The sequence below is a fragment of the Meles meles genome, chromosome 11 (genome assembly GCF_922984935.1).
Source record: "Meles meles chromosome 11, mMelMel3.1 paternal haplotype, whole genome shotgun sequence".
In the NCBI taxonomy this organism is placed as follows: domain Eukaryota; kingdom Metazoa; phylum Chordata; class Mammalia; order Carnivora; family Mustelidae; genus Meles; species Meles meles.
In genome coordinates, this window is record NC_060076.1 from 36669980 (window position 1) to 36695926 (window position 25947).

The window sequence follows — 25947 nt, forward strand, 5'->3', positions numbered from 1 at the left end:
TGCTGGGAGATGTAGTCCCGACAGTTCCCCCTCCCCCGCCTTAATCTTACCCGTGGTAATCTTAATCTTACCACGAGTTTAGCCCTACCCTTAGCGTAGCCAGGACCCTGCGGTTCCCAGAACAGCGGTTCGCGGGACGTAGGGACTCAGACTCACTAGATCTGGAGCTGGGTGCGGTTTGAACGTTATTATCCTTCTGGTCCCTGAAGCCCGGATCTTTTACCTTCTCTCTTCGCTACAACCTTTTAATTTTTCTGTCTTACTCGTCTGTCTCCGAGGCTCGTGCCCTGGCCGAGGCCCTCAGGACTGAAGGCCAGGACTGTGTGGCAAAGTCCTAGTTGATCCCTGCGTCCAAGAAAAAAAAGGGGGGGGGGGGCAGCCAGCTCCACCTCAGACATCTTCCGGGACCCCCTTGCCTCATCTCTCTAAACTGGTCAGCTCGTTTCCCAAACACCTTGCAGTTGTCTCCCCTTCTGTAGCTCCAGGGAGGCTTTCCTTAGTGGTCTCCCTTCCCTAACTGGTGTAAGATCCAGCCACTAGGAGTGCCCTGTTCCAGGGCGCCTGGGTGGCTCAGTGGGTTAAAACCTCTGCCTTGGGCTCAGGTCATGATCCCAGGGTCCTCGAGCCCCACATCGGGCTCTCTCCTCTGCGGGGAGCCTACTCCCTCCTCTATCTTTGCCTGCCTCTCTGCCTACTTGAGATCTCTGAAATAAATAAATAAATAAATAAATAAATAAATAAATAAAAAGGAGTACCTTGTTCCTGGCAAATTCCCAGGGGAAGATCACTGGGAGAAGCCATGAGCCTACTCCCTCCTCTATCTTTGCCTGCCTCTCTGCCTACTTGAGATCTCTGAAATAAATAAATAAATAAATAAATAAATAAATAAATAAAAAGGAGTACCTTGTTCCTGGCAAATTCCCAGGGGAAGATCACTGGGAGAAGCCATGATAGCCCTCTGGAGTCTGGAGCCCCAGCTTTCCTCCTCTTCCTGTCATCTCAGCTGGGAGGACTGGGACAAGCCCAAGACCCAAAGAGGAGGAAGAAGGGCCTTTGGGATGGTCAAATGTTCAATGATAGAAGGTTCTTAAGGAATTACTTGTAGGGGCACCTGGGTGGCCCAGTCCTTAAGCATCTGTCTTCGGCTCAAGTCATGATTTCAGGGTCCTGGGATCGAGCCCTGCATCCGGCTCCCTGCTTGGCAGGAAGACTGCTTCTCCCTCTCCCACTTCCCCTGCTTGTGTTCCCTCTCTCACTGTGTCTCTCTCTGTCAAATGAATAAATAAAATCTTAAAAAAAAAAAAAAAAAAAAAGGAGGGGCGCCTGGGTGGCTCAGTGGGTTAAAGCCTCTGCCTTCAGCTCAGGTCATGATCCCAGGGTCCTGGGATCAAGCCCTACATCCGGCTCTCTGCTCAGCAGGGAGCCTGCTTTCCCCCTCTCTCTCTGCCTGCCTCTCTGCCTACTTGTGATCTCTGTCTGTCAAATAAATAAATAAAATCTTAAAAAAAAAAAAAAGGAATCACTTGTAGGTGGGGAGGGGGCCTATTTGGCCTTGCTCTGTACTCTGTAAAGATGAGTCTAAACTTCCAAGCTTGTTTTGGCTGTTAAAGAGGGAAACAGAGCTGGGACATGGAAAGAGACCAAGTTGTAATGACTTCATTTGGAAACTCGGATCCAGACATGCCTAGAGCTAGATCTGCATCCTGAACTTTTTGGTTATGTAAGCTAATGCATTCTCTTTTTTGCTTAAGTCATTCTATGAGGGAAAGACCAGCACACCAGAGCCAGCAGAAGATGCTGAACCTCTGAGATCTTCCCTTATTGCTCAACACCTCCACCAGCCCATCCTCTGCTGACGTATTTAAATGAACTATAATGACATTTGACCCTCAAATATTTCTGCTTCGTATGTGCCTCTTGCCAGGTTTTTAAATTTCTAGAATTCTACAGCTGGGAGGAGGCAAACTTATACCCACTGCAGGAGCCATCCTACCAGCCACTTCTTAAACATTTCCAGGACTAGGGACACCTCACTACCTTAACCAAGCACTTGTTTCCAATCTTTCTTTTTGAGAGAACATTTCGGGGGGGGAGTGGGGGGAGAAAATCTGCCTGTTACTTTTGTCATCAATTCTGCCTCCTGAGCTACAATCATATAATTCCCCTTCTCCCTCCTGTACATGATAGCCCTGATGGATGGCCTAAGTCTTTTTTTTTTTTTTTCCTTTTTTCTCCTTCCCGGAAAAAGCTTTCTAGAATTCCTTTTACAGACATTTGCAGCTACTCATCATTCCCACTGTTTTGCTTGAGCAGAGTCTCTCTTCAAGTGTGATGCTAAGAAGTGAATATAGTACTGGTAGGGAACTGTGGACAGTCCGTCTCTTCACTGGGCACCACGTCTATGGGGCTTTGTTTGTAAGGAACACACTCACTTAGCCTTGGTTAAGTGAAGGGGTGTTTATTTTTAGGACACTTGCGGCAGGGAGGAAGCCAAATGGAATGGGAATCGCAGAACAGTGGCTATGGTATGACTGGGCCTCTGCAGACTGTTGCTGGATTTCAGATCTCAAATCACAGCCTTGCTGGGGACCTTGGTGACAGGAGTATGCGGGTCTTCCCACTCCACTCCTCCTGTCCCATGACTCTGACAGAGTTTCTGTGTCTTTTATTTATTCCCAGTTTTTTTCCTACTTTGCTAACTTGCTTCCTCATCCTCTACTTCTTGTTTCTGCTTCCTCACAACTGCTTGATTATTTTCTCCTCTGTCTCATGACCTCAGTTCAATGTTTAATTTTAGGAATAGTGTGAGTACATGTTAAAAAAAAAAAAAAGAACTGAAAGGTAGACATCAATGGTTCTCCACCAGAAGTGACTTTGGCCCCCAGGAGACATTTGGCACTGTGCAGAGATATGTTTGGTCTTCACAGCTGGGGAGCGCCCCGAGGTACTGATCTATAGTGGGTAGAGACCAGGGATGCTGCAGACTGGCCCACAACACACAGGTCAGCCACTCACCATACAGAATTTCGGTCCCCAAAAGTTAAAAGTGCTGAGACAGAAATACTAGAACGGGGCAGGGGGTAGTAAAAGGCCATCCCACCACCCCATTCCTACTTCTGGTTGTAGTTCACGAAGGCACTTGCTATTAATGGGGTCTGTGTTTAAGTGTTCTGGTGATTATCATTCTGTCAATAATTCAAATACTTAGAGCAAGGGAATTCTAGGTACATGCAAACCCTGGTGAAGCTCTCCCTTCCACAAACTCTCTGACAACTCCCAGCTAGAGAGGATGAACTTTAAATGGGCTCTGCTGAATTCCTGGCAGAGCGAATTTCCTGCAGACAAGTTTCTGGAGAACAGTCTCAGAGCCAAGAAAAAGGACCTTCAGGAAGGCAGCAAGTCCCAGAAACAGCTGGCTTCCCAGGAACAATCAATGGCTTTGCTGAGTCTCTCCAGCTCTCTAAAAAACTAACAGTGGATTGAATTTCTCAGCCTTTGAGGCCAGGAGAATGCAGACAAACCAGAGGGCGGAGAGACCTGCTGGAGGAAACAAATGAATCTCTGACTGAATGAGAGCCTGGGGGAGATATTTGTGAAGGTCAAACACAAAAGATTTCCCTGAACTAGAAAATGTGTTATCAGAGCTAAAAACTTCCAAACATAAAGCAAAGGAGAGGATGGTTACTGCTAAAACCCCAAAAAGAGATCCAGAAAATTAAACAGATGAAATATCTCAAAACATGTGACAAAAATACGGAGATGCAAATTATGTGGTGAAAGATGGGAGATTGAAACAGACCCAGGAGATTTAGCCTGCAAATTCTATGAGTTCTAGGAGAAGGGGAACAGGAGAGGAGATGTCATAATTAAATAATTTAACAGGGAATGTCCCTGAGCTGAAGAAAGATTTAGCCCCATACCGATGAAAATTCCTGAACTCTAAGGATGAGAACAATGTTACACACATTTCCAGGCAGAAAGAAAGTTCATTTTTCTTATTTGCAACCCTGGAAGTTAAACAACAGCAAAAAGGAATGTGAGGTAATGAAAGAAAAGGCCCGCGACCAGGACCTAGCAAAGGGAGAAAGAAAGATAGTTGAAGATTTACAAAAATCATTCAGTATCTCATGTGAGAAATATTTTAAAGAAAGCTCTAATGAGAGAACAAATGAATCAGAACAGACTTCAAGATGGGGGAAGGTCAAGGGAGGAGGAGAGAAATCAGTGGGATGCAACGAGCCATAAGCTATGTATTTATATCTATATTTCTACATATGTATAACACATCACTCAAATGCTAAACACCCTTGAAACAGAAGGAACACGTTGTAAGGGAAATTCTAAGAAGGACTAAATAAAACTCTGGAATCAGGTAGTGAGGATAAGGGGAAGGTGAGTGTTCTAGGATCCGAGGGGAAAGATGGGGGAGGTAGAAAGGTAGTAAAAGTAGCCTAAAGACCATATCTTACTGAGGTGGAGAGGAAGTAGAAGATAAGTAGAGTACGATGGAAATAGTTGTTCTGTATTCATGAACTAGAACAATCATATGCATCTATTTAAGAGAACAGGGCAAGGGATGGTAACTATGAATAGAACAACAAACTCCAAATTAACAAGAAGAAAATGGGATGAACAGCCATTCACTCAGTCCAGCAAAGGTAAAGAAGAGTTCCCAACGCTGTTTACACATTTAAAAATAAGTAAGATGGAAATAAATCAAATGTATCCCTTGGTACAGGAAATATGAGTGGACTGAATTCTTCCATTAAAAGACTCTAAGACTTTGTTAGAAATCAAATTCTGGTCAATACTACTTAGAAGAAATACACTTAAGGCAGAGTGATCAAGAAAGATTCAAAATAAAGACGTGGGAAAGGGATACAAGACAGATAAACAGAAAGCAGTGGTAATACTGGTATCCAAAATGGGAATTTAAGTTACCAACTGAAGTGGAGTGAGGATTGCCTGTGAAGGGGTAGGAAGGAACTTTTAGGGAGATGGGAATCTTCTGTACCTTGACTGTGGTGAAGGCTGCATGACTGAATACATTTGTCAAAACTCATAGGACTGTATGCTTAAAATTGACAAAACTAACTGCAAGTTACAATACAGTAAAACTGACTTCAAAAAAGTACAAAATTATCGTATTTACAAAATGTAAACAATGAATGAAAAAATAGTGAATACTGGATACTCTCTCAATTACCCTGTATCATATATCCTCAAAATGCGATAAAGACAGCAAGCTTAAAAACAGAGAGAGGGAGAGAAAATAAAGGGGGTACTTATTTCAATAAATTATAAAAAGAACAAGAGACCAAAATTAATCCGGAAATATCAAAAGCTGACATGAATAAAACAAACAAAAATACTAAAAAGCATGAATATAAAGAAGTTCTTTAAAAGGGTTAATAAGGGGGGCACCTGGGTGGCTCAGTGGGTTAAAGCCTCTGCCTCCAGCTCAGTTCATGATCTCAGGATCCTGGGATCGAGCCTCGAATCAGGTTCTCAGCTTAGCAGGGAACCTGCTTCCCCCCCTCTTTCTGCCTGCCTCTGTGCCTACTTGCGATCTCTCTCTCTTTCAAAAAAAGAAAAGAAAGGGTTAATAAGGGGGCGCCAGGTGGCTCATTGGTTTAAAGCCTCTGCCTTCTGCTCAGGTCAAGGTCCCAGGGTCCTGGGATTGAGCCCCGCCTCTGGGATCCAGCCCCACCTCTAGGATCCAGCCCCGCATCAGGATCTCTGCTCAGCAGGGAGCCTGCTTCCCCCACTCTCTCTGCCTGCCTCTCTGCCTACTTGTGATCTCTCTCTCTCTGTTAAATAAATGAATAAAAATCTTTATAAAAATATTATTAAAAAATAGAAAGGCTAATAAAGTAAACTTCGTATAAGCACAAAGAAAGAGAAAGAAGAGCAAAAATAGACAAGATTAGTTCTGAGAAAGAAAACATGACAGAAGATAAAAACTAAAGAATCAGTAAAAGGTGGGATGCATGGGTGGCTCAGTCGGTTAAGTGTCTGCCTTCAGCTCAGGTCATGATCCCGGGGTCCTGGGATGGAGCCTGCATTGGGCTCCTTGCTCAGTAGTGAGCCTGCTTCTCCCTCTGTCTGCCGGTCCCCCTGCTAGTGCACTCTTCTCTCTGACAAACAAAATCTTTCAAAAAAAAAAAAGAGAGGCGCCTGGGTGGCTCAGTGGTTTAAACCTCTGCCTTCAGCTCAGATCATGATCCCAGGCTCCTGGGATCGAGTCCCGAATCAGGCTCTCTGCTCAGCAGGGAACCTGCTTCTCTCTCTCTCTCTCTCTCTCTCTCTCTCTCTCTCTCTCTCTCGCTGCCTGCCTCTCTGCCTACTTGTGATCTCTCTCTGACAAATAAATAAATAAAATCTTTAAAAAAAAATTATAAAATGGTGCAATCTAAAATTCCACATCAACTAACTTGAAAATTTAGAGGACATATATACATTTCAGGAAAAATGTGAATGACCAAACTGGACCAAGAGAAAGAACAAAGCTTGAATAGCTCAATCTACCTTTGAAAAAACTAGAATAAGAAGGTGACTATAGAGCTACTTTTGGAAAAGATTGCATTCAAAGGACACCAGAGCTGAGTTTTAGCTATTCTTTTTTTTTTTTTTTAATTCATGGGGCGGGGAGAGAGAAAGAGAGAGATGAGTGGGGGAGGGGCAGAAGAAGGAAAAGCAGACTCTTCACTAGGCATGGAGCCCAAAATGGGGCTCTGGGGCTTGATCCCAGAACCCTGAGATCATGACCTGAGTCAAAGTCAGATGCTTAATGGACTGAGCCACCCAGGCACCCAAGTTTTATTTATTCTTCAATAATGATAATTTCCATGCCATTTAATCTAGTCAAAACTATAGAAAAAGAAGAAAAGCTCCCATATTTAATATTTAGAACCTGAATAATATAATTCAATTCCTAATAAAAATTCTAAGTAAAAATGAAAAAGAGGAAAACTGCTGAAATATAATGAAGACTTTCTACTAAAACCTAACAGCAGGTATTGTTCTCGATGGTGAAATACTAAAACCACTTCCATTAAAATAAACATTTATTTATTAAAAATATTTATTTATTTATTTGACAGACAGAGATCACAAGTAGGCAGAGAGGCAGGCAGAGAGAGAGAGGAGGAAGCAGGCTCCCCACTGAGCAGAGAGCCTGATGTGGGGCTCGATCCCAGGACCCCGGGATCATGACCTGAGCTGAAGGCAGAGGCTTTAACCCACTGAGCCACCCAGGTGCCCCTAAGATAAACATTTAGACAGAGGTGCCTGTTATTATGCTTATTTAACATATCTTGGACGTTTTACCAAATGCAGGAAAGTCCTTAACTACATTTACATTTAAAAATTTTTTTCTTAATAGATTTTATTTGCCAGAGAGAGAGAGAGTACAAGCAGGCAGAGGAAGAAGCAGGCTTCCCTCTGAGCAAAGAGCCCAACGTACCCCCTGACCCTGGGATCATGACCTCAGGCGAAGGCAGGTGCTTAACTGACTGGGCCACCCAGGGGCCCCCATGATGGCCAGTCTGGAAAAGTAATGTGAAGGTCAGTATTGCAAAGACCACATGTGATACACATGGGGAAGAAGGATCCCACTTGCACACCCTAGTCCGAAAAGAAGGCACTGGAAGGGAAAGCAGAGCATCATAAGGGGATGTGTAGCCACCACCAGAAGGGCTAAGGAGGACAGAGATGTAGGCCCGGCCTTCTTAACGTACCCGTGCCATTGTGGAAATGCAGTTTAGCTCATTCCAGTGGCATCCGGGTGTCCTTCCTTCTGAAGCCTCCCTAAAGGCCCGTTTAGGCAGCAAACCCATTGATTCTTTTTTTTTTTTTTTTTTTTTTGAGCATATACTGCAAACTTGGTTTGGCATTTTTACCTGCTGTCCAGGCCATGTTCACTTGTGTGTACTGGTTTTGAAAACTAGGGCATTACCTACAGTTTGCTGAATTCCTGCAAATGTTCCTGCAACTGATCTACAGACAAGGGGCCCCTACCCCCAGACACCACACTCGGTCTCCTGACCACCCGCATCGGCCCCTGCCCCCAGCTGCTCTATACGCTCCCACTCTATCTCACAGGACCCAGAAGTCCCCAGGGAGCCACAGACTCCCACCACCGCCTGTTATCTGGAGGAAGCCCCATGCGGGGGCTGGGGGAGGGGACCGGGTTGTTGGAAACTTTAATTAAGCAAGGACCGTTAACAGCTGCAGGGTCACCTTAGGAACAAGTGAGCTTGAGAAAAGAAATATTTCCCTCATCTGTCCCCATGACCTTTTAAGACTTTTCTGCAAATGGCTCTTCATTCCCTATCATGGTAAAAAAAAATAGCAGCTACCACAGGCACCCTTTAGCCCACAGAATCCTCTGAGCTTACTCCTTCCAGCAGGCCTTGACACAGATGCTCACTGCACACAGACACCCCAACAGACCAGGAAGACCTGAGGATGCCTGTTCACACATGCACACTCACATGTATGCACACACCTGCCTCTTCTTCAGGTGACAAATGTGCTTTCCTACCTCGGCAGGCACTTTCTCTGGGAGGGCTGCATGGTGCTGTTGGGCAGAGCTGTCAGCAGACCCACAGAGCCGGGTACAATATCTCTCCACACACCACTAGTCATACACTACAGCTGTCAGTGTGCGGTGAGCACCTCTTCCCCCTTTCTTTTTCCTCCCCACAGGTGCAGCGTGTCAAGAGGTTCTGTGGGGGCAGATGCCACCTACTGCAAGTGGGTTTTTCCCACCCACACAGCCTGTCTTGTCTCAGCCCCTTTGCACCCGCAGAAGCAAGCCCTTCTAGGGTCATAGCTTGGTAAAAGAATGTTAGGGCACCTCTGAACCACTGCTCAACAACCCTCCTCTCCCAGCTGGTTTCCCTCCCTCCTATCAGCCAGGCCTTCACCACCCATGAGGGCCTCCCAGTCCCTGGTCTTCTCCCACAAACACTCCCTTTTCCCTTGGGGCTGGGTGCAAAGGGACAATGTTGAGACTTTTTAAGGGACAAACTTTAGGAAAGAAAGAAAAAACAAAACAAAACAAAACCAAAAAAATATCAAAACCTCAGGTCCAGAGTCTGTGCGCTCAACACGGAGCCCTGCTTTGTTTCCTTGCCTCCCTTCTAAGAAGCCACTGCCCTTCTTCACCCCCACCCAATTCCTTTATTCACCTGCCCCCCAACCCGACCCCCCATGAGGGTGCATAAGGCTCTCAGTACTGCAGGCTTTTCCAAAGGTGCACAAGCTTGGGATTGTCCCTCATCCTCACCCCCGGCCCTGGCTTATCCCCAAGCCTGTGCCTCTCCTACTCAGTTAGCTGGCTCCAGCCTGATGTTGGGACATAGGATGCCATGTCCAGCAGGGGACAGGATGGGATGAAGATGGGGCTGATTGTCCAAAGGTGTGATAAGGAGGGAACAAGAGTGGACAAGACCAGGGAAAGGCTGTGGAGAGGGAATCTAGGGCAGTTTGCAGAAGAGAAACAGTGTGGTCCCAGATCCATCCTCCAAAGCACTGCCATATTCTCAGGAAGGGCTTTGGAGTGAGAACCTCCCTGTGTGTGAGACGCTCAACAAGTCAGCAGGACTACCGCAGGAGCAGAGCTGGGTCTACCCTGAAAGCCTCCAAACTGACAGGGAAAAGAGCTGCACCAAATCAAAGAAAGGCTCCTTACCTGCTGGGAGCCCATACCTGCTGGGAACCCCAGGATGAGGAGAAAAGGCTCCACACTAGGACCCCCCAGTATGATTGGGAGGATGGAGCTCCACTGTGGGAGATCCTCTGGGTTCAGCTGGGCACAGAAGAGCTCTGACAACACATGGATAAGCCCGTAGACAGAGCAGCACGGGCAGAGAAGAGCATTGGGCAAACCAGAGTAGATGATCAGGAAGACACGCATTTAGAGCCCAGCACAGCCCAAGTGCATCTGGGACGCATGAGAGGGGAGCACAGGCAGGATGAAGGAACAGGCCTGAGTAGTGATCTAGTGACACCTCCAGACTCAACCCCCATGTTCCGGACCTCAGTTTCCCATCCCCTGTCCCTCTGGCAGAGGTTCAGGGATGCAGTCTGCTTCACTGAACCCTAGTCTGACACTTGCTGACGTCTTCCTCTTTTGTAGCTGGAAGTCACAGGGCAAAGCACTAAGCTGTGCAGTCACAGAAAGAATCTAAGGGTGTGAAGCGACAGAGGGGAGAGTGTCAAGGGGAGAGTGTCAAGGGTGAAGGAGGAGGAGACAGGTGGGAGCAGAGGTGCTCAGGGCAATGGCTGAGGCCATCACCTATGCTGACCTGCGGTTTGTGAAGGCTCCCCTGAAGAAGAGCGTCTCCAGACGGTTAGGACAGGGTAAGGGCGGAAGGGGCATCTCCTTGATTTTGCTTCCCTAAGCTCCCTCATGGCCCCACCCCACTTCCACCTTTTCTCTCCTCTTCCAGACCCAGAGACTGATGAGGATGAGGAACTCACCTACGAGAATGTGCAAGTGCCCTCAGTCTCAGGTGGGCCCTTGAGCTTGGCTTCTTCTGGAGTAGGGGACAAAGCAGGTACGGAGACCCCAAAGGATGTGTGGCGGGGTGGGGTGTGTGTGGGATGTGTGGGGTATGTGTGTGTCTTGAGCTGGGACTCTACGGTACTCTTGGGGGGAGCGGGGGGGGTACACAATATCCCTGGGAAAGGAGGGAGTGCTTAGGAAAGAGAAGAATGAGCCCTGGATAAATGGGAGTCAGTAAGAATAAAGCTCCCAGGGGCAAGGTGGAAGTCCCAGCGCGGAGACAAGGGCTCAGCGAGGAGACATGAAGGCAGCCCCCGTGGGGAGACGATTTCGAGTGGGAAATGGGGAGTTACAGGACAGAGAAGAGGGTGGGGGAGAGGGATGAGGGCACTTTTGGGGAGAAGGTTTAGGGGTGCTGAGTAAAACCTAAAGAGAGACCCAGGAGGGAGACCCGGAAGAATAGTAAGACCCGGGAGAGACACAAGAGTCCCGGTGGAGATGCGGGGCTCCGGGGAGACTAAGAGGGTCCCAGAATATCTCAGGAGGTCGCAGAAGGTATCTCGGGCCAGACTGGAGAGGGAAAGGTGGAGGCGGAGAGCGTGGAAAGAACGGGAATTTCCCGGGTCTTCCCCTCTTGGAAACCGGAGTCGCTGTGGGTCCTCAGGGCTCCAACCCGAGCAGCCAACTGCTTCCTGGAGCTCCGTGACGTCACCCGCTGCCGGGAGGCTCCTCGCGGGTGAGTCCTTCGCCCTCCTTGCTGCGCGCGCCCCCAGCGGCCCGGCAGGCGCTACGGCACGCGGGGCGGGGTCTCCGGCTGGGCTCCCACCCACCCCGACTGCGCGGACCCCGCCCGGCCGCGCGGGCTGTTCTCGGAGGGCGTGCTGGCGGGGTCCCAGGGGCATGGTGCTGGGCCCTGCGTGTGTGTGTGTGTGTCCGGTACTGAGAGTGAGCCCGGGGAGCAGCCCTCTGGACTGCGCGGGCAGCCTCGAGAACCCCGCCCTGCCTCTTTGACCCCCCATACCCAAATGTATCATTCCCACAGGTTGACCCAGATCCTCCCTCCTTCCCCTTTACGGTGGTCCCATTCACATACCCCCGTCCTCTGTCTCCGTCTGAGATTTAGCTCTCATCCTACCAGGTAGCGCCCCTCAATGCTTACCAGTAACGATCCAGCTCTTATTCTGGAACGTCTTCCTTCTGTTACCCGCGGAAATTCACTAACCGACAAAACCCATCATACCTGCACCATATCCTCTGAGGGGTGCTCTTTCCCATGAATATCCCCCACCCAGCCAGCCCCTCATTCTCTAAACTTCGCTGGGGCTCTCTGCCCTTCGTCCCACTGTCTCCCTAAGGCCGCGCAGCCTGTATGCAGTACGTCTTTCTCGGCCTGCTGCTCACCTGCCTGCTGTTAGTGGTGGCCGCCATCTGCCTGGGAGTACGCTGTGAGTATGGCTGTCCCCCATTTCCCACTTACCCCAAGCCATTTTCTCCCCTACTCTCTACTCTCCCCAACAGCTGCCCTTTTCCTGGGCAGGGCCCAGAGTCACCACCACGATATCCTTAGCTTTTCAACTAGTTTCTAGCCGGTCTATTTTAGAGTGCTGTGTCTTCCTAATCCAGTACCTCCTAAAGCTTTAGGCAGTCAGCGCTTATATTTCAGCCTGTTTTGCAAAAATTTGCAAAAGGACGGACGCTGAAATCTCAGGGCGGCAGGGCATGGCTGAAGATGCCCTCCAAATCTCTCATTATGGCCAAACAGATCTGCAGGTGTCTCAGCAGCTCCAGCAAATGAACAGGCTTCTGGAAACCACTAACAGCAGCCTGCGACAGCAGCTCCATCTAACGATGACCCAGCTGGGAAAGAAGGAGGAGGATCTGCAGGGGTCCAGGAGGGAAGTAGCCCAGAGTCAGGAAGCACTACAGGAGAAACAGAGGGTTTGCCAGGCTACCCAAGAGCAATTACAGGCCTGCCAGTCTGAGATGGAGAAGACAAAGGAGGCCTTGCAAAGTAAGGAGGTGCAGAGGATGACCTTGGAGCAGAGGCTGAGCAGCATGCGCGACAGACTGACGCCCTTATTCACGTGTCCCTTAGAAGGTATCCACTCTGGGAGACAAGAGTCGGGAGGGTCTCTGTAAGGGATAGGATTGAAGTGAGGAGACACTCCTGGCAGTTGTCTGTCTGCCGGGGGGCCATTGAGTTGTGGAGAAAAGGGATAGTAAATGAGAGTGGTGGCCAACAGAGAGGAGGATCAAGCTACATTCTGAATTTAGGGGGACTCACCCAGCTCTAAGGCAAATCCTATAGGAGGAAGGAGGGAGACAGATGGCAATGCAGATCACACTGTTCAAAGCACCAAACTTAAGTCTCTGCCCTTGATATCAATGTCAAATGATCTGGGAACCCCCTGAATTGGGATGTGGAACTGGCTGTTTGCACTTTTTTCTGAAAGAGAGGGCCTATAGCTTTAATTATTTCTCACTACATCTGAGATTCCCCAAAGGTTAAGAAATCCTGATTACTGAGGTGCAGCGTGGCGGGTGGGGGGCGAGGCAGCTGAAGCTCTCAAGCATGGGCAGCACTCACAATGAGGTGGGTGGGGGTAAGGTGGGGGAGAGAGCTGGCGGGAAGAGTTCATCTATTTTGGAGGCAGGAGCCTAGGCAGTATGTGGGGATGAGGGAGGGAGCCACGGAAAAGGGGAGAGGCTGTGCAAGAAGCAGGCTGAGGTTCGGGGTGGGGAACCAGGCCCAAGGCGACCAGAATATTCATGGCCTGGTTACCTACGGTCCAGGTTAGGCTTTGTCTAGCTCAGGGGGCATCCAGAGACTCCTCCAAGGCTTAAGATAGTGAGTTGATGTACAGACACCCCCAGCCCTTGTGTCTTTAGCCTTCTCATTCCCTGTGACCCTCAGTCCCAGGCAGTGCTGCCACCCATTCCCTCAGCTGCACCCCAGACCCAAGCACTCTGAACTGTTCTTCTGCTAGAAGGCTGGTTCCAGACCACTCTGACCACAGCTGCCTCCTCCAGTCTTTCCCCACACTTCTTCAACCTCACTGATGCCTCCAACTCACTGTCTCCCCTTTCTTCCCTTTGACTTGGCTGTCACTTCTCTCTCTACCCATCTTGGCTTCTGGGGCCCATCACTTCAGCCACTCGCTCTTTTGTTCTGTTATCCTTCTGGTGTACCAGAGGGGCAAGATCTCAACTCTTGGCCTGCCGCACCCAGGTGTGCCCTATTGTGCCATCATTCTGCTTGGTGCCACCAAAACTCTAGTCTCAACCTCAGCCCAATCCTCGGTACTGCCTGGCAGCTGTGCAGAACTCCTTACCCTACCACCCTCTCTCCTACTTTCAGCAGGTGCCCCACTCCATTTTCCACCACTGAGCCTATACATCCATTCACATTTTTGCTCACCCCCATTTTTTGCAAGAATCACTGTGACAGCTTGCTGCGTCATTTCTCCTAAATATCTCTCTCCCTCTCCCACCCATCCACTTGTCATGTGGAAGGTAGGGTAATTCTTTAAAAACAAAATCTGGTCATGTCATTCCAGTTAATTAATTACATCAAAAGTCATTGCATACATACTACATGTCCAAGCACTATGTCCAAGCACTTGGGATATAGCCAGTGAACAAAACTTCTCTATGTAAAACGCTACATTGACTTACTCTTCCCTGTAATATAGAAAAAATTTTAAAAAGACTTAGCCTGGCTTTCAAGGTCCCTGCCTACCTTTCAGCATGCCACTTAGCCTCTCACCCGCTTCCATTTGGCTACACTGACTTTATATTCCCTTTAGTTGTCATAGGACAGAAACTCAAGAGGGTACCTGGGTGAGGACATGAGACAATGTAGACGGAAGAGAGGGAGCTGGGGAAGGAAGGAAGGATCTTTGAGTGTCACAGGTAGGATTCCTGAAACAAAGCAGAGAGAGAGGTGGATTGGGATCAGGAGCACAGATTGGTGTATGGGCTGTTAAAGAAAGAGGGATGTTTACTGCTTAGAGATAGTCAGGAACAGTGGAACAGAGAAGAGAGATTTTGGGGTGCAAGGGAGGGAAACGGAGAGAGTTCACATCAAGCGTCTGACAATTTCAGCAGAATAGGAACCAAGGTTTTTACTTGCGGAAGAGTGGAGAGAGGGAAGGAGGTGGCTAGCAGCTTGGAGGGAATATGCAGTGAGAAATGCTTTAGGGAGCGATTGAGATGATTATGAGGTTGATTGAACACTTACTGGGGGGGGGAGGGGCAGGTGAGGTCAGCCAAAGTGTAAGGGAGGGAGACTGCAATCATTCAGAAATTGGGAATAGTACCACCACCCTATTAAAATAAACCTCCCAGACTGTTAAGGAGTGCTGTTGTGAATATTAAAGACTTTTACTGGGGTGCCTGGGTGGCTCGGTGGGTTAAAGCCTCTGCCTTTGGCTCAGGTCATGATCCCAGGGTCCTGGGATCTAGCCCCACATCAGCTCTCTGCTCCGCGGGGAGCCTGCTTCCTCCTCTCTCTCTGCCTGCCTCTCTGCCTAGTTGTGATTTCTGTCAAATAAATATTTTAAAAAATAGTATTTTAAAGACTTTTACTAAATATGCATAGGAATGGCATTACCAGGGGAGGCCAAAGACAGATTGCAAAGGTGAAGGGCTAGAAGCCAGTGAAGGTGCTGGGACTAGACCAAGAAAGGCACTGTTAGCACCACACTGAGGAATCATCACTTTTGTCTCAAATGGGGAGATCTCCCTCCTGGATCTGGGCTATGCTGTTACATTCTTTCTGGTTTATAGATTCCTGCTGTCCCATGGGATGGATACTGAATGAGAGGAGTTGTTTTTACATCTCATACGTGGAGAGAAGTTGGGAGGAGAGCCAAAACTACTGTCAATCTCTGTCCTCCGACCTGGCCATGTTCAGTGACATTTATTCTTTTTCAGTAAGCATCCCCTTATTCGCAGACTGTAGCGGTACTGTTGGGCGAAGGGATATGTGTCAGTGAGTCAGGAATGGCGGTGCACACAGGGCACACGTTCCTTTTCCGGCAGCTTCTCAGCACAGTGCTCCAGGCGGCCCCTACCAACTGGCTGGAGTTGGCACGAGAGTTGAAGCTCATAAACCATCTTTACTTGAACCTGTTTTTCATCTCAGCTTTCTGGTCAACTCTCCAGAGCTGCTTAACAGAGTCTTTGTTTCTCATGGCCTCTCAGGCAGAGGTCCCATATCTGGGGGGCTGGATTGCTGGATTGACTCCTTATGACCAGAGAAGCCCATGGAATGACTCCTCTTTCAAAGGCTGGCAGAAATTCTTCACCAGCTAGGGGGTGAATTGAAGGGCGAGCCTACATCTGCAAGGTGGCACTTGAAGGCCACGGGGACAGGTCCCCAAGGAGCTGATGTCTTGTGCCAGTCAGAAACAGTCCTCTTGTCAAAGCTGAGACCTCCCTATAGTGCTCATTTTCTTCCATTGGCCCACATCCCCTCCTCCCTACACTGCACCCCCCCAACCCGGCCCCTCGCACTGGAATATTTCTCATCATTCTTCACGTACCTCTCCTCTGATTCTCCCCTCAGGTTACAAACCACAACAGCGCAAGGAGGATGTTGATACAAATTAGCCCACCTGGTTCATTTTGGGCTAATTACAGCTATGCTAAGAGGTGGCAGCAGGCTGACGGCAAACGAGGCCCTGGGTAAGTCTGTTAGGACTTCTGGCCATACTCAACCCCATAGCTCCTTCATATACACATAGTAATGAGATTCTCTTCCTGCTCCCAAAGTTTTGGGAGGTCCTGCTCCCAAAGTTCTTTCACAAGTCAGTATTGTAATTGCCTACTTGTCTGTTTCCTTTACTTAAAACTCTTTAGGACAGCCTTCTTCTCTGGCGCCTTTCCAGTACCTGGCAGTGCTAAGCACTTTTTTTTTTAAGTTACTAGGTTGGGACCTATGTTGTTTTTCTCTCAGAGGAAGAAGCTGAGAAACTAGGACTTCACAGCTCATAAACCCCGGCATTCAACTTCCCATCCCTTGACAGGGCTACCCAAACTGAGATGGCACTTTCTCAGTCAGGGCCTCTTGGGGCACTATAGTTACCTCCAGGAAGGGAGCAGTGGGGCAACTTTGAAAATCAACTCCAGGAACCCTGAAACAGGCAGTCATCTCCTATGTTCCCCATGGAGTTTCCATCTTAAATATTTTGGGTGACTTTTTTCCTCCCCTGGTTCTAAAGCCTCTTTGAGTTAGAGTAGCCATCTGTCCCTGAACCCAAACGGGGCCTTAGGCAGGCAGGGCAAATTAGGACTTCATTGTGTTTAATGCAGGGCAAGGGGAGCAAGGGGAGTGAAGGCAGGGTGGGAGAGGAGAGGCAGGCTTTGTCCCAGTTCTACCTCACCAATCTTTAGGTATTATAGGCAAAGCTCAAGATGTTATAAGGTACAAAGCAGTTGGCCAAGAATACAGCAGCATGACTGTACTTCTCTTCTTCCGTGCATCTGTGAGATGACAGCTTTCAAGCACCCGGATAGGGACCACTTTTTGCCCTGAGTTGGGTAAGCATGACCACCCACTGAGGCATGGGAGTCGGGGAGCAGGGAGGGAGAGGAACTCAGAGCAAGGGCTCAGAAGCCAGAGGTAAAACTTACTCCTGAGAGTGATGGTCACCTCTACAGCCTTCAGGGTCTTGGTCTGCTTATGAAGGAGGGTGTTCAGCAGGAAAGTTCTGGAACTGAAAGGAGGCTGGGGGTTCGGCTGTCCAGGGAGGTAGGAGGAGCTAGATGAATATTCTTAGCAATAATCTACTGCAGACCTCACTGGTGCTTTACTCTTACAGGTACTCATGCCAACAGAAGCCTGCACCCCTCACCCTAACTGCAGTTTGCAGGCCCCAAGATCATCTCCCTCTAGCATTCTCTCTCTGCCTGGGCAGTGCCTAGCCAAGGGCTGATCCATGCCCAACACTTCTAGCCAGCCTGTTGCCTGCTTGAAATCCTGCCCCAGAAGCTGGACTGTTCCTGGGAAACTGGTGAAGAAGTCCACTAGAAGAGATTTTGGCCTCCCCAAGAACTTCCCATAGTGGCACTTCCCATAGTGGCATTGTAGGGGGGTGGAGGAGGGCGCATGGGCTGAGTGGATAGGGGCAGCCCGGAGCCAGCCAGGCAGTTTTATTGAAATATTTTTAAATAATTTGCACGTGTTAGTCTCATGTGTCAGCAATGCTTTGTCTGGTTCAGTGATTGCCCATGGGAGAGCAGGCCCAGGGGCTAGATAGGAAATGTTCTGTCCCTTGAGTCCATGCTGAGGTTCCCCTACATGGGGAGAAGAGCCGGTCAGCCCTGCTGGGGCTGGCACTGTCCAACATGTGTGCTCTGTCCTCACAGGGCATCCTGAAGGCCAAAGTTGGAGGCCAGAGACCACAGGCCCCACTGCTAAGAGCGCGCCCCGGGCAGCTGCAGGCCGGGTGTGGGAGGCTTGGCATGGTGCCCTCGGTGGCAGAGGAGACTGCCCGCCTCACAGTTCAGGTTGCGGTAGCGGGCAACAGCTGGTGTGGGGCGGGGGCACATGGATAGGAAGCCAAAGCTGAAAGGGCCAAGACAGCAGCCAGGGCAGGGCAGCCCCTCATCAGACTCCCGGGGAGCTGAAGGGGGCGGCGAGGGTTCTGTCCGCTCCAGGGCTGCCGCCCGGGGCAGGCTATGCTGGGCCCGGTTCCATGGCTCCCCAGCCCAGCCTTGTGGGGAGTTCACCACCACAGCTGGGGGGTTGTTGTTAAGGGCAGGTCCTGATCTAGGGGACCAGGGCTGGGAGGCTGAGGAACAAGTACTGATGAAGTTGTCTGTGGCCACGGCCAGGGGCAGCTGGGGAGCTGGTCCTGGGGGTTCTGGCTCAGGGCTACTGCCCTCACACTCCATTCTTTCTTCAGCCGAGGGGCCCACACTGGGAGGACCAGGACCTGGCAGTGCTGTCTCCATACGTCGGGGGAGCTCAGGGGATGATGGGAGCGAGCGGCAGCGACGGGCAGGTGTCCCAGGCTGGACGAGGGTCTCTGGAGTGGTCACCAAGGGCAGCTGCGAGGAGGGCAGTGGTGATGGTGGAACAAGGGGCAGGGGAGTAACTGGCTTGCTGGGTGTGTCCAACAGCTTGATCTTGCCTCCCCGGAGGTCTTCCCGGAGTGAGAAGGGATTGACTCGAGTCAGACTGTCCCCCCAGTTGGGGGGTGAGTCTGGTGATGGGGGCAGGAAGAGGTCTGACCGGCTTCGGGAAAGCCGGGGGTCTGGCCTAGGAAGGGTGGCAGAGGGACCCCCTCTTGAAACAGACCCTGTAGACAGAGAAGTCTATGGTTACTGTTCTCAGCGTTGATCAAGGCTCCTTGAGGCCTCATTGTTCACCAGGAGGCTGGTGGGACTACAGCTTACAAAAGGGAGTCCCACTGGGTAATTTTGGACAGGGGGAGATGTCACCTCTAGCCCTCCTTCACCTCTCCTTTCCTTCTTCCCCTCTCTTGGTTCTAGAATTTGAAAATATTTTATTTAAGATGTCCTTTCACACCCCCAGCCCCAACCTTCTCAACTAATAAATCCATTTAGTCTTAATCCCTTGAGTTCTAAGGAAGAGGCAAAAAGAGTTTAGTTGTGTCAAGGTCATGCTCACTTACTCTGATTGTGTGTCAGGGAAGCTCTGGTGAGGGGGGCTGGCTCAGGCAGCTGCTCCAGGATCCATTCCAGATGCTGGGTGATTTCAGTGAAGGGAGCACGAGTGCTAGGTTCCATCTGATGGGTAGAGACAGGGATAGCTTCACTCAGTGCTCCAAAGGAGAGTCCCTACATTTTCCTCTCACCACCTGGAGCAGAAAAGCCTTGCAGCTGATAGATGGGGGTGGTGGGCAGGGAGAGAGAGGCTCTTACACTGCAGCAGTGGATGGCCAGGAGCAGGAAGGGCAGTGGGCAGTCATCCCCTACCAGGGTCCGGAAAGCAGGCACATCCAGGCCAAAGTCCTACAGGGACAGAGAGAAGGGGCCTTCGAGTCAGCCTTCCTTGGGTTCTCCTTCTTACCCCCAATCAGGACCTTAACCTCCAGGGAACACTCCTCAGTTATAAGCTGCCCAGTCTGGAGCTCCCCCTTTCCCAAACTGGAGACATTATTCACCTCAGTTCGGGGTAGGTAATCTGGGTCCGCAGGTACTCGTGCAATGAGCTCACAGAGGACAATCCCAAAGGCAAAGACATCGGCCTGGTGGGAGGAGAGAATGTCAACGGGAGGAACTGATGGTTTTCATGTCAGAATTTTGTCAGAATATGTCAGAATTTGGGGGAAGTCATGATAGTTTCATGCATTAGAGGGGTCCCTATGAGGGGGCAAGGGGAAATTTGGGGGTCTCCTAAATATTCAATAAGGCTATTGAAGAACTTGGGATGGGGCCTTATGAAAGCATCTCAAGGGTCTCTGGAAGGCCTTGGAATCTGAAGGATTGATGTCTTACCTTCTCATCATACAGCTCACCCCGCAACACCTCTGGAGCCATCCAGTATGGGGAACCTACCACAGCCAATGGCTCCTTTCTTGCCCCTTCCCTGCAGGGGTAGGGCCAGAGTGATCAGAGACATCCCATTCAGATAACCCCCCTAAACAAAAGGGGATGAGGTCAGCCCCCTCCCCACTCCAAAGGATATGTCTCTGGGGGCTTCATTTAGACAGGGACCTTCTAAAAAGTTTGGAGGGGCACAGGGGCATTCACCTCACCTATACACAGGAATCTTTTCAGCCAGTCCGAAGTCACCCACAACAGCCGTGAAGCCTTGGTCTTCCCGTCGGATCAGACAGTTCTGACATACATACAGCATCCCCACACACCCATCACCTTCTGTTTTCTGTTTTCCCAATATATACCCCAAAGCCCTGTCACTCCAGAATAACTCCAACCCTCTCTAACCTCCCAGTTCTCCAATGTACCCCAGTCTTTCAACATCATCACTCCAAACATAGCATGGTACTCGGCCCCTCAGAGCTCCCCCTCACCCCAGTCCCCATTCTCCAGGGCCTTGCTACTCTGGACATCCTAACATGTCTACTATCCACACTCCAATCCACACTCAAATCCCCTTTCACGACTCCACCCACCTGGCCAGCCTACCTTGGATGTTAGGTCTCGGTGGAATACACCTTTGGCATGCAGGTACCGCAGGCCCCGGGCAATGTCCAGGGCCAGGCGGAGCCTGACTGGCCAGGACAGGGGTTCTGGGGAGCTGAGCAGCTGTTCCAGGGTCCCCCCATTCATATACTGGGGTATAGGGGGAGAAGGGGAATCAACGTCAAGGTTTCCGCCTGTACTCTAGGTCTCCCACTTATAGGCCAGGGGACACTAAGGAGGATCACAAAGGTCAGAAGGGGGAGTCTGTGCTCTAGAGTCTCCCACTCACGTTCTAGGGCTGTCCTTCCAAGACATGTGCAACTATTTAAATTATTAAGTTTAAATAAAATTAAACATTTAGTTCCTCAGTCATATTTCTACTGGTCATATTTCTACTCCTCCCTAGCCACATGTAGCTGCAGAACATTTTCATCACTGCAGAAAGTTCTACTGGACAGCACTTGTTATAGCGCATATAGAGAGTGTGACCAATGGAGGCATTTTATTTGTAGTTAGTCCAAAGAGAAGTTCAGGGAAGCCTCTCATGGGAGGGGGTCCTGCTGCCTTTCATTATTCCTCAGCAAATGCACCTGGCGCTGACACTCTCTCCCCTTGGTGGTGGTGGGGGTCCCCTCCTTCCTGGCCCATCCTCACCTCTGTAAGAGCGTGCAGCTGCCCCTGGTGCACACAGACCCCCATGAACCTGGAAGAGGATGAAGAAGATAGGAGAGTAGGCTTTAAGAGTCCAAGCCCCTCTGCAGTTCCCACTTTTCCCGCGGGATCTTTCCTTTTCTCCCAGCAAGCTTCTCAGCAAGCGGCTGGGGCCGCTCACCTTAGGATGTTGGGATGTCGGAGCCGGTTCATCAGCTGCACCTCCCGTAGCGTGTTTCCCCGGTTACTGGGGAGTCTGTTCATTTTCAGCACCATGACTTGCCCTGACTGTCGGTGCCTAACCTGGGGGCGGCATAGGCTGGCGAGTCTCGGGCAGATCCGCCAGGTCGCGCGGGTCGTCCGGGTCTGGGCCCCTTAGCTCCAGCCTCGCGTCTAAGGCTCGGTCCCGCCCCTCTGCCCTCTCTGCGGATCCTACCTTGTAGACCTCAGAGAAGAAGCCGGCCCCGATCTTCTCGGCGCAGTGGAAATCGTCCACGCGCGCCAGGCTGGACACGGCGCTGCGGAGAGCCCGATAGGAGGAGGGGCGGCCCCGACCCGGGCCTCCACCCGTACCCCCGGGTCCCGGGGGCCCCTCCCCCGGCGCTTCTCCCGGCCCTGGCCCAGGGCCCCGCAGTGGGGGCCGTTCCCCGGCCATGGCCCGGCCCCCAGCCCGGGTCTGCCTCACATGGCAGGGTCCCCGGGACCCGGGCAGGCCGCGCTTGCCATGGGCGTGCGCCGAGCCCGATCCGGGACGCCGGAGCTCCTGCTCCCGCCCTGGAGAATGGAAGATCCGCGGCAGATCTTGGGCCCGCCCCCGCCGCGCGGGTTTGCAGGGCCCGGGTAGACGCCGCTCCGCTTCGCTCTGCGCAGGGCCTGGGCCTGGGCCTGGGCCGGGCGGTGGCGGTGGCTCTCCTGAGCGCCGGCGGGCAGGCGGGCGGGCTCCCCGCAGGCGGAGGCGGGCTGGCGGGCGGGCGGGCTGGCGGGCGACCGCTGCTCGGCTTCGCCGCTGGGGCTCAGGCTCCGCGGCCTGCCGGGGGCGGGGCTGAGCCGGGCCTCCGCTTAACTCCTTCCAGCCCGGCGGCCCACGGGCAGCGGCCACGCCCCCTCAGGTACGCAACCCCCAACCGGTGGCCGCGACACCTGAGGCGAGTGGGTCTGGGACGTCGGGGCCAAATAAGTTCAGGCCCGAGCTGAATAACTGAAGGAAATTATGGGCTGATTGTGCGTTCGCGCAGCTCAAACGTCTTTTAGCTGCCCTGGGAGTCCTTTCTCTCCTCCCACCCTCAGGCCACTGTCTGAGGAAAGCCGGGCTCAGGAAGCCGCCGGATTCCTGGGCTCCGACGGCCAGCAGGGCAGAAAAGTAGACCCTTCACGGCCAGCCACAATCGGAGGTAGCCCAGCAACCTGCCTACCTGCCCGGCCTCCGCTCTGGCCCAGCCTGCCCATTTCCCAGGTCTCCACCCCTACACCTCTGGATACCCTGACACTTTCCCCTTCTCAGGCGGTGATGCCTCAGGCCTATATAGTGAGCCCGCGGCCCGCCCCTCCCTGGTGTGGCCCCACACCTCCTTACTCCATCCCTTCTCCCTCGAATAAATGAAGAAAGGTGTATCCGCCCGGTGACCACCCAGCCTGAACCTTCCTCTTACTCTTTCCTCCGAACGGCCCTATCTCTCTGCAGAGAAGCCTCCACCTGCCCGGAAGCCCCGCCTTCCGTGGGATTCCACTCCCTCTGCAAAAACCCGCCCCTCCGGGAGACTTCCCTTCGGAGACCCCTCTCCTCCTTAGTGAGACCCTCCCTTCAGAGGGACCATTCCTCAATACGATACTGCCACCGTCAGTGTGTGCCAGAACCCGTCAGTGTGTGCCAGAACCCCTCAGTGCAACACCCTTCTTCTGTCTGTTCCTCCCACACAATGAGACCCCACCTCTCAGAGTGACTCCACGGGTCATTGTGACCCCGCCTTTCAACGTGACTCCTCCCCTCAGTGTGGCCCAGCCCTTATCAGTGTGACCCCTCTCAGGAGGTTCCGCTCTCCACCTCGTAGGAATCCGGTCTGCCCCCTCAGGCTGGAGGAGGAGCTGCAGCTGGTCTCTTTTAAGGGGGCGCTGGGCCCTGAATGCGCACGCGCTGCGTTCCGGTTCTCCTCTGGCGAAATAGCCAATTATCGCCAGGGATGAGTGAAGTCTCTCCATCTGACGGACGCCTCCCGGGCAAGCGATTGTGGGAGGCACTGAGCAGCTCGCCACCTAGCGGCGGAATGGAGGGCGGCGGGAGTGGGCGCTGCAAGTCTCTGGAGTCAAACGCGCTGGGACAGAGCTTGAGGGAGCAAGGCTGAATTCTTATCAAAAATTCTCACTCAAGGCTGAATTCTTTTAAGAAATTCTCGAGTGCTGCATTTCTATTTTTGTGGTAAGATGGAAAGGAAATTTATACAAGCACAGTCCGCATCCGTGTGGGTGCTCGCCTTCTGACAAGAATCCTGTTTATGAGAGTTGGAGCCGAGTTCTATTTAATTGTCCAATTTTATTGAGTAGAGAAAAAACAGTCTTAGATTACAAACGGTACCTCAGGGTGGAGAGAAGGCTAGAGGCTGTGCCCATGCACTGTGCAACTGAAGGTTTCTCACAGGTTTGGAGAGAGAATGGGCGAGATTCACCGTCGTTCTAGAGCCCGTGGAGGCAGGCCAGTCTTGAGAACAACATATGCCTGGACTTTGTGCCTCATACTCATTCTTCCAGAGACTGTTAGGTCTCAGCAAAACAAACTCATTCATTACCTTAATGTTAGCATCCACAACTACTTAATTTGTAAGTTTGATTTCTATAGTTGTTTGAGATCTATAAACATTAGCACTTTATGCTTCATTTTGTTAAAATAGTATTATAATAGATAATTTAATTCACACATATCTGATTCTTTATCTAAATTTGAAAGTTACTGTTGTTGGTGGTAATAACTCCAAGCAGAGGAGCCAGGATCCTGTTCTAGAAAGATCACTGTGGTTGTATGGAAGCAAGGAGACTTGCCAATGCTTGAGTCAGGAGAGGATGAGAGACTGAACTAGGATGGGGATAATAGGGAAGGAGAGGAGGAAACATTCAACTAATATGGGAAAACTTGCTGATTGATTTAGTATCCTGAGTTCAGTGGAGAGAAGGAGCATCAGCCAGTACAATTTTTTTTTAAAGATTTTAATTTTTTATTTGAGAGAGACAGAGATTAATGTTAGGAGTGGGCAGAGGGGGTGGAGGAAGCCTGATGCAGGGGCTTGAGCCCAGTGACCTGAGCAGAAGGCAGATGCTTAGCCAACTGAGCCAGCCAGGCAGGCACCCTGGCCAAGATCATTTTTATGTTTGTAACTTAGATGACTGGATGATATCAACTGGGATAAAGAACCCAGGAGGAGGAAAGTTTGGGTGGGGGAAGACAGATGATTGCCATAAGGAAAGGGGTGATGATAAAGGAAACTTTGAAGGTAGATGCCATCATCCCAGTAGGGTGTATAGAGGAGAAATGGGCTGGCAAGAATCCTGGGGAACACCAACATTAAAAGGGAGGGTGGGTGGCTCAGTCGGTTAGGCGTCTGCTTTCAGCTCAGGTCATGATCCCAGGGTCCTGGTATCAAGCCCTGTATCAGGCTCCCTGCTTAACAGGGAGTCTTTTTTCCCTCTACCTCTGCCCCTCAGCCTACTTGTACGCTTTCTCTCTCTCTCTCAAATAACTTATGTGTGTATATATATATCAAAACCCAAATAAGGTCCATACTTCACAGCTGATATATGTCTCTTAAATCTTTTTATTTTTATTTTTTAAAAGATTTCATTTATTTATTTGTTAGAGAGAGAGAAAGGACAAGCGGGGGAGCCACAGGCAGAGGGAGAAGCAGGCACCCTGCTGAGCAAGGAGCCCAATATGGGGGCTTGATCTCTGGACCCTGGGATCATGACCTGCCGAAGGCAGCGACTTAACCAACTGAGCCACCCAGGTGCCCTGGGGGCAGATAATACTTTATTGTTAGGTGGCTGTCTGTGCACTGTAGGATGTTTAGCGGCATCCCTGGCCTCTACCCACTGGCTGCCAGTAGCAGGTCCCCTAGTTGTGACATCAAAAATGTCTCTAGACATTGCCAGTTTTCCCCTGGGGAAATGTGGAAGTTAGAAAACAATACTCATTCTATTCTTCCTTCCTTCCTCTACAAAGAGAAACTTTTCTATACCTGTTTGTTACCCTGAGATATATTTCATGTAGGAAAGGCAAGAAAAATGCTTGTTTCCTTTTTATTTTCCCAGCTTTTAGTGAGTTGGTTCCCTTGCATTCTCGAAAAGTAAGTTTGTTTTTTTTTAATGTCAGGGTTTTTATTTTTTTATTTAGAGAAAGCATATGAGCAGACGGGGGCATAGGGAGGGGGAGAGAGAATCTTAAGCAGGCTCCATGCTCAGTGTGGAACCTCATGTTGGGCTCAATCTCACGTCCCTGAGATCAGGACCTGAGCCGAAATCAAGAGTTGGATGCTTGACTGACTGAGCCACCCAGGCACTCTGAGGGACTTGACTTTTTTTTAATACCCCTTTGTGGTTTTTAGTACCACTGTGAACTCATAGTTTAACATAAGTATGATGTGTCTCAATTGTTGGCTGCTTTTATCATTTTTAAATTGTCCTGT

General features: G+C 50.6%; 2 protein-coding genes across 7 annotated transcripts; one reads left to right on the top strand and one right to left on the bottom strand.

Annotated features, from left to right (window-relative positions):
* The first annotated feature begins 10016 nt into the window (after positions 1 to 10016).
* On the top strand, positions 10017 to 17482 carry CD72 (CD72 molecule). 4 transcript variants are annotated; one of them, XM_046023005.1, is made up of 9 exons: positions 10017 to 10368; positions 10458 to 10565; positions 11178 to 11249; positions 11869 to 11958; positions 12276 to 12611; positions 15302 to 15447; positions 16083 to 16201; positions 16919 to 17056; positions 17338 to 17482. In XM_046023005.1, the coding sequence occupies exons 1-8, from the start codon at positions 10287 to 10289 to the stop codon at positions 17049 to 17051; spliced, it is 1086 nt and encodes a 361-aa protein (XP_045878961.1). In that variant the 5' UTR covers positions 10017 to 10286; the 3' UTR covers positions 17052 to 17056; positions 17338 to 17482. The 4 variants fall into 4 exon arrangements, with proteins under 4 accessions (XP_045878961.1, XP_045878962.1, XP_045878960.1 ...); XM_046023006.1 differs by having other exon boundaries at positions 10458 to 10520; positions 16910 to 17056; XM_046023004.1 differs by having other exon boundaries at positions 10018 to 10368; positions 16910 to 17056.
* A 156-nt stretch (positions 17483 to 17638) lies between these two features.
* Positions 17639 to 23331, bottom strand: TESK1 (testis associated actin remodelling kinase 1). Of its 3 annotated transcripts, none has more exons than XM_046023002.1 (11): positions 23209 to 23331; positions 21717 to 22478; positions 21462 to 21583; positions 21284 to 21332; positions 20633 to 20779; positions 20242 to 20324; positions 19982 to 20072; positions 19648 to 19731; positions 19406 to 19495; positions 19156 to 19270; positions 17639 to 18819 (listed from the first exon to the last, which is right to left on the bottom strand). In XM_046023002.1, the coding sequence occupies exons 2-11, from the start codon at positions 21933 to 21935 to the stop codon at positions 17933 to 17935; spliced, it is 1887 nt and encodes a 628-aa protein (XP_045878958.1). In that variant the 5' UTR covers positions 21936 to 22478; positions 23209 to 23331; the 3' UTR covers positions 17639 to 17932. The 3 variants fall into 3 exon arrangements, with proteins under 3 accessions (XP_045878958.1, XP_045878959.1, XP_045878957.1); XM_046023003.1 differs by lacking the exon at positions 23209 to 23331 and adding an exon at positions 22846 to 22899; XM_046023001.1 differs by lacking the exon at positions 23209 to 23331 and having other exon boundaries at positions 21717 to 22923.
* Positions 23332 to 25947: the final 2616 nt, after the last annotated feature.

Excerpts from the sequence above, each read along its gene's own strand:
- TESK1 (XM_046023002.1), bottom strand. The coding sequence starts at position 21,935 with ATGGCCGGGGAACGGCCCCCACTGCGGGGCCCTGGGCCAGGGCCGGGA. Across the intron at positions 19,271-19,405 it reads TGGCCATCCACTGCTGCAGT|ATGGAACCTAGCACTCGTGC; the intron begins GTAAGAGCCTCT and ends TCTACCCATCAG. Across the intron at positions 18,820-19,155 it reads TTCCCTGACACACAATCAGA|GGTCTGTTTCAAGAGGGGGT; the intron begins GTAAGTGAGCAT and ends CTCTGTCTACAG.
- CD72 (XM_046023004.1), top strand. The coding sequence starts at position 10,287 with ATGGCTGAGGCCATCACCTATGCTGACCTGCGGTTTGTGAAGGCTCCC. Across the intron at positions 11,959-12,275 it reads CATCTGCCTGGGAGTACGCT|ATCTGCAGGTGTCTCAGCAG; the intron begins GTGAGTATGGCT and ends ATGGCCAAACAG. Across the intron at positions 15,448-16,082 it reads GTGACATTTATTCTTTTTCA|GTTACAAACCACAACAGCGC; the intron begins GTAAGCATCCCC and ends TTCTCCCCTCAG.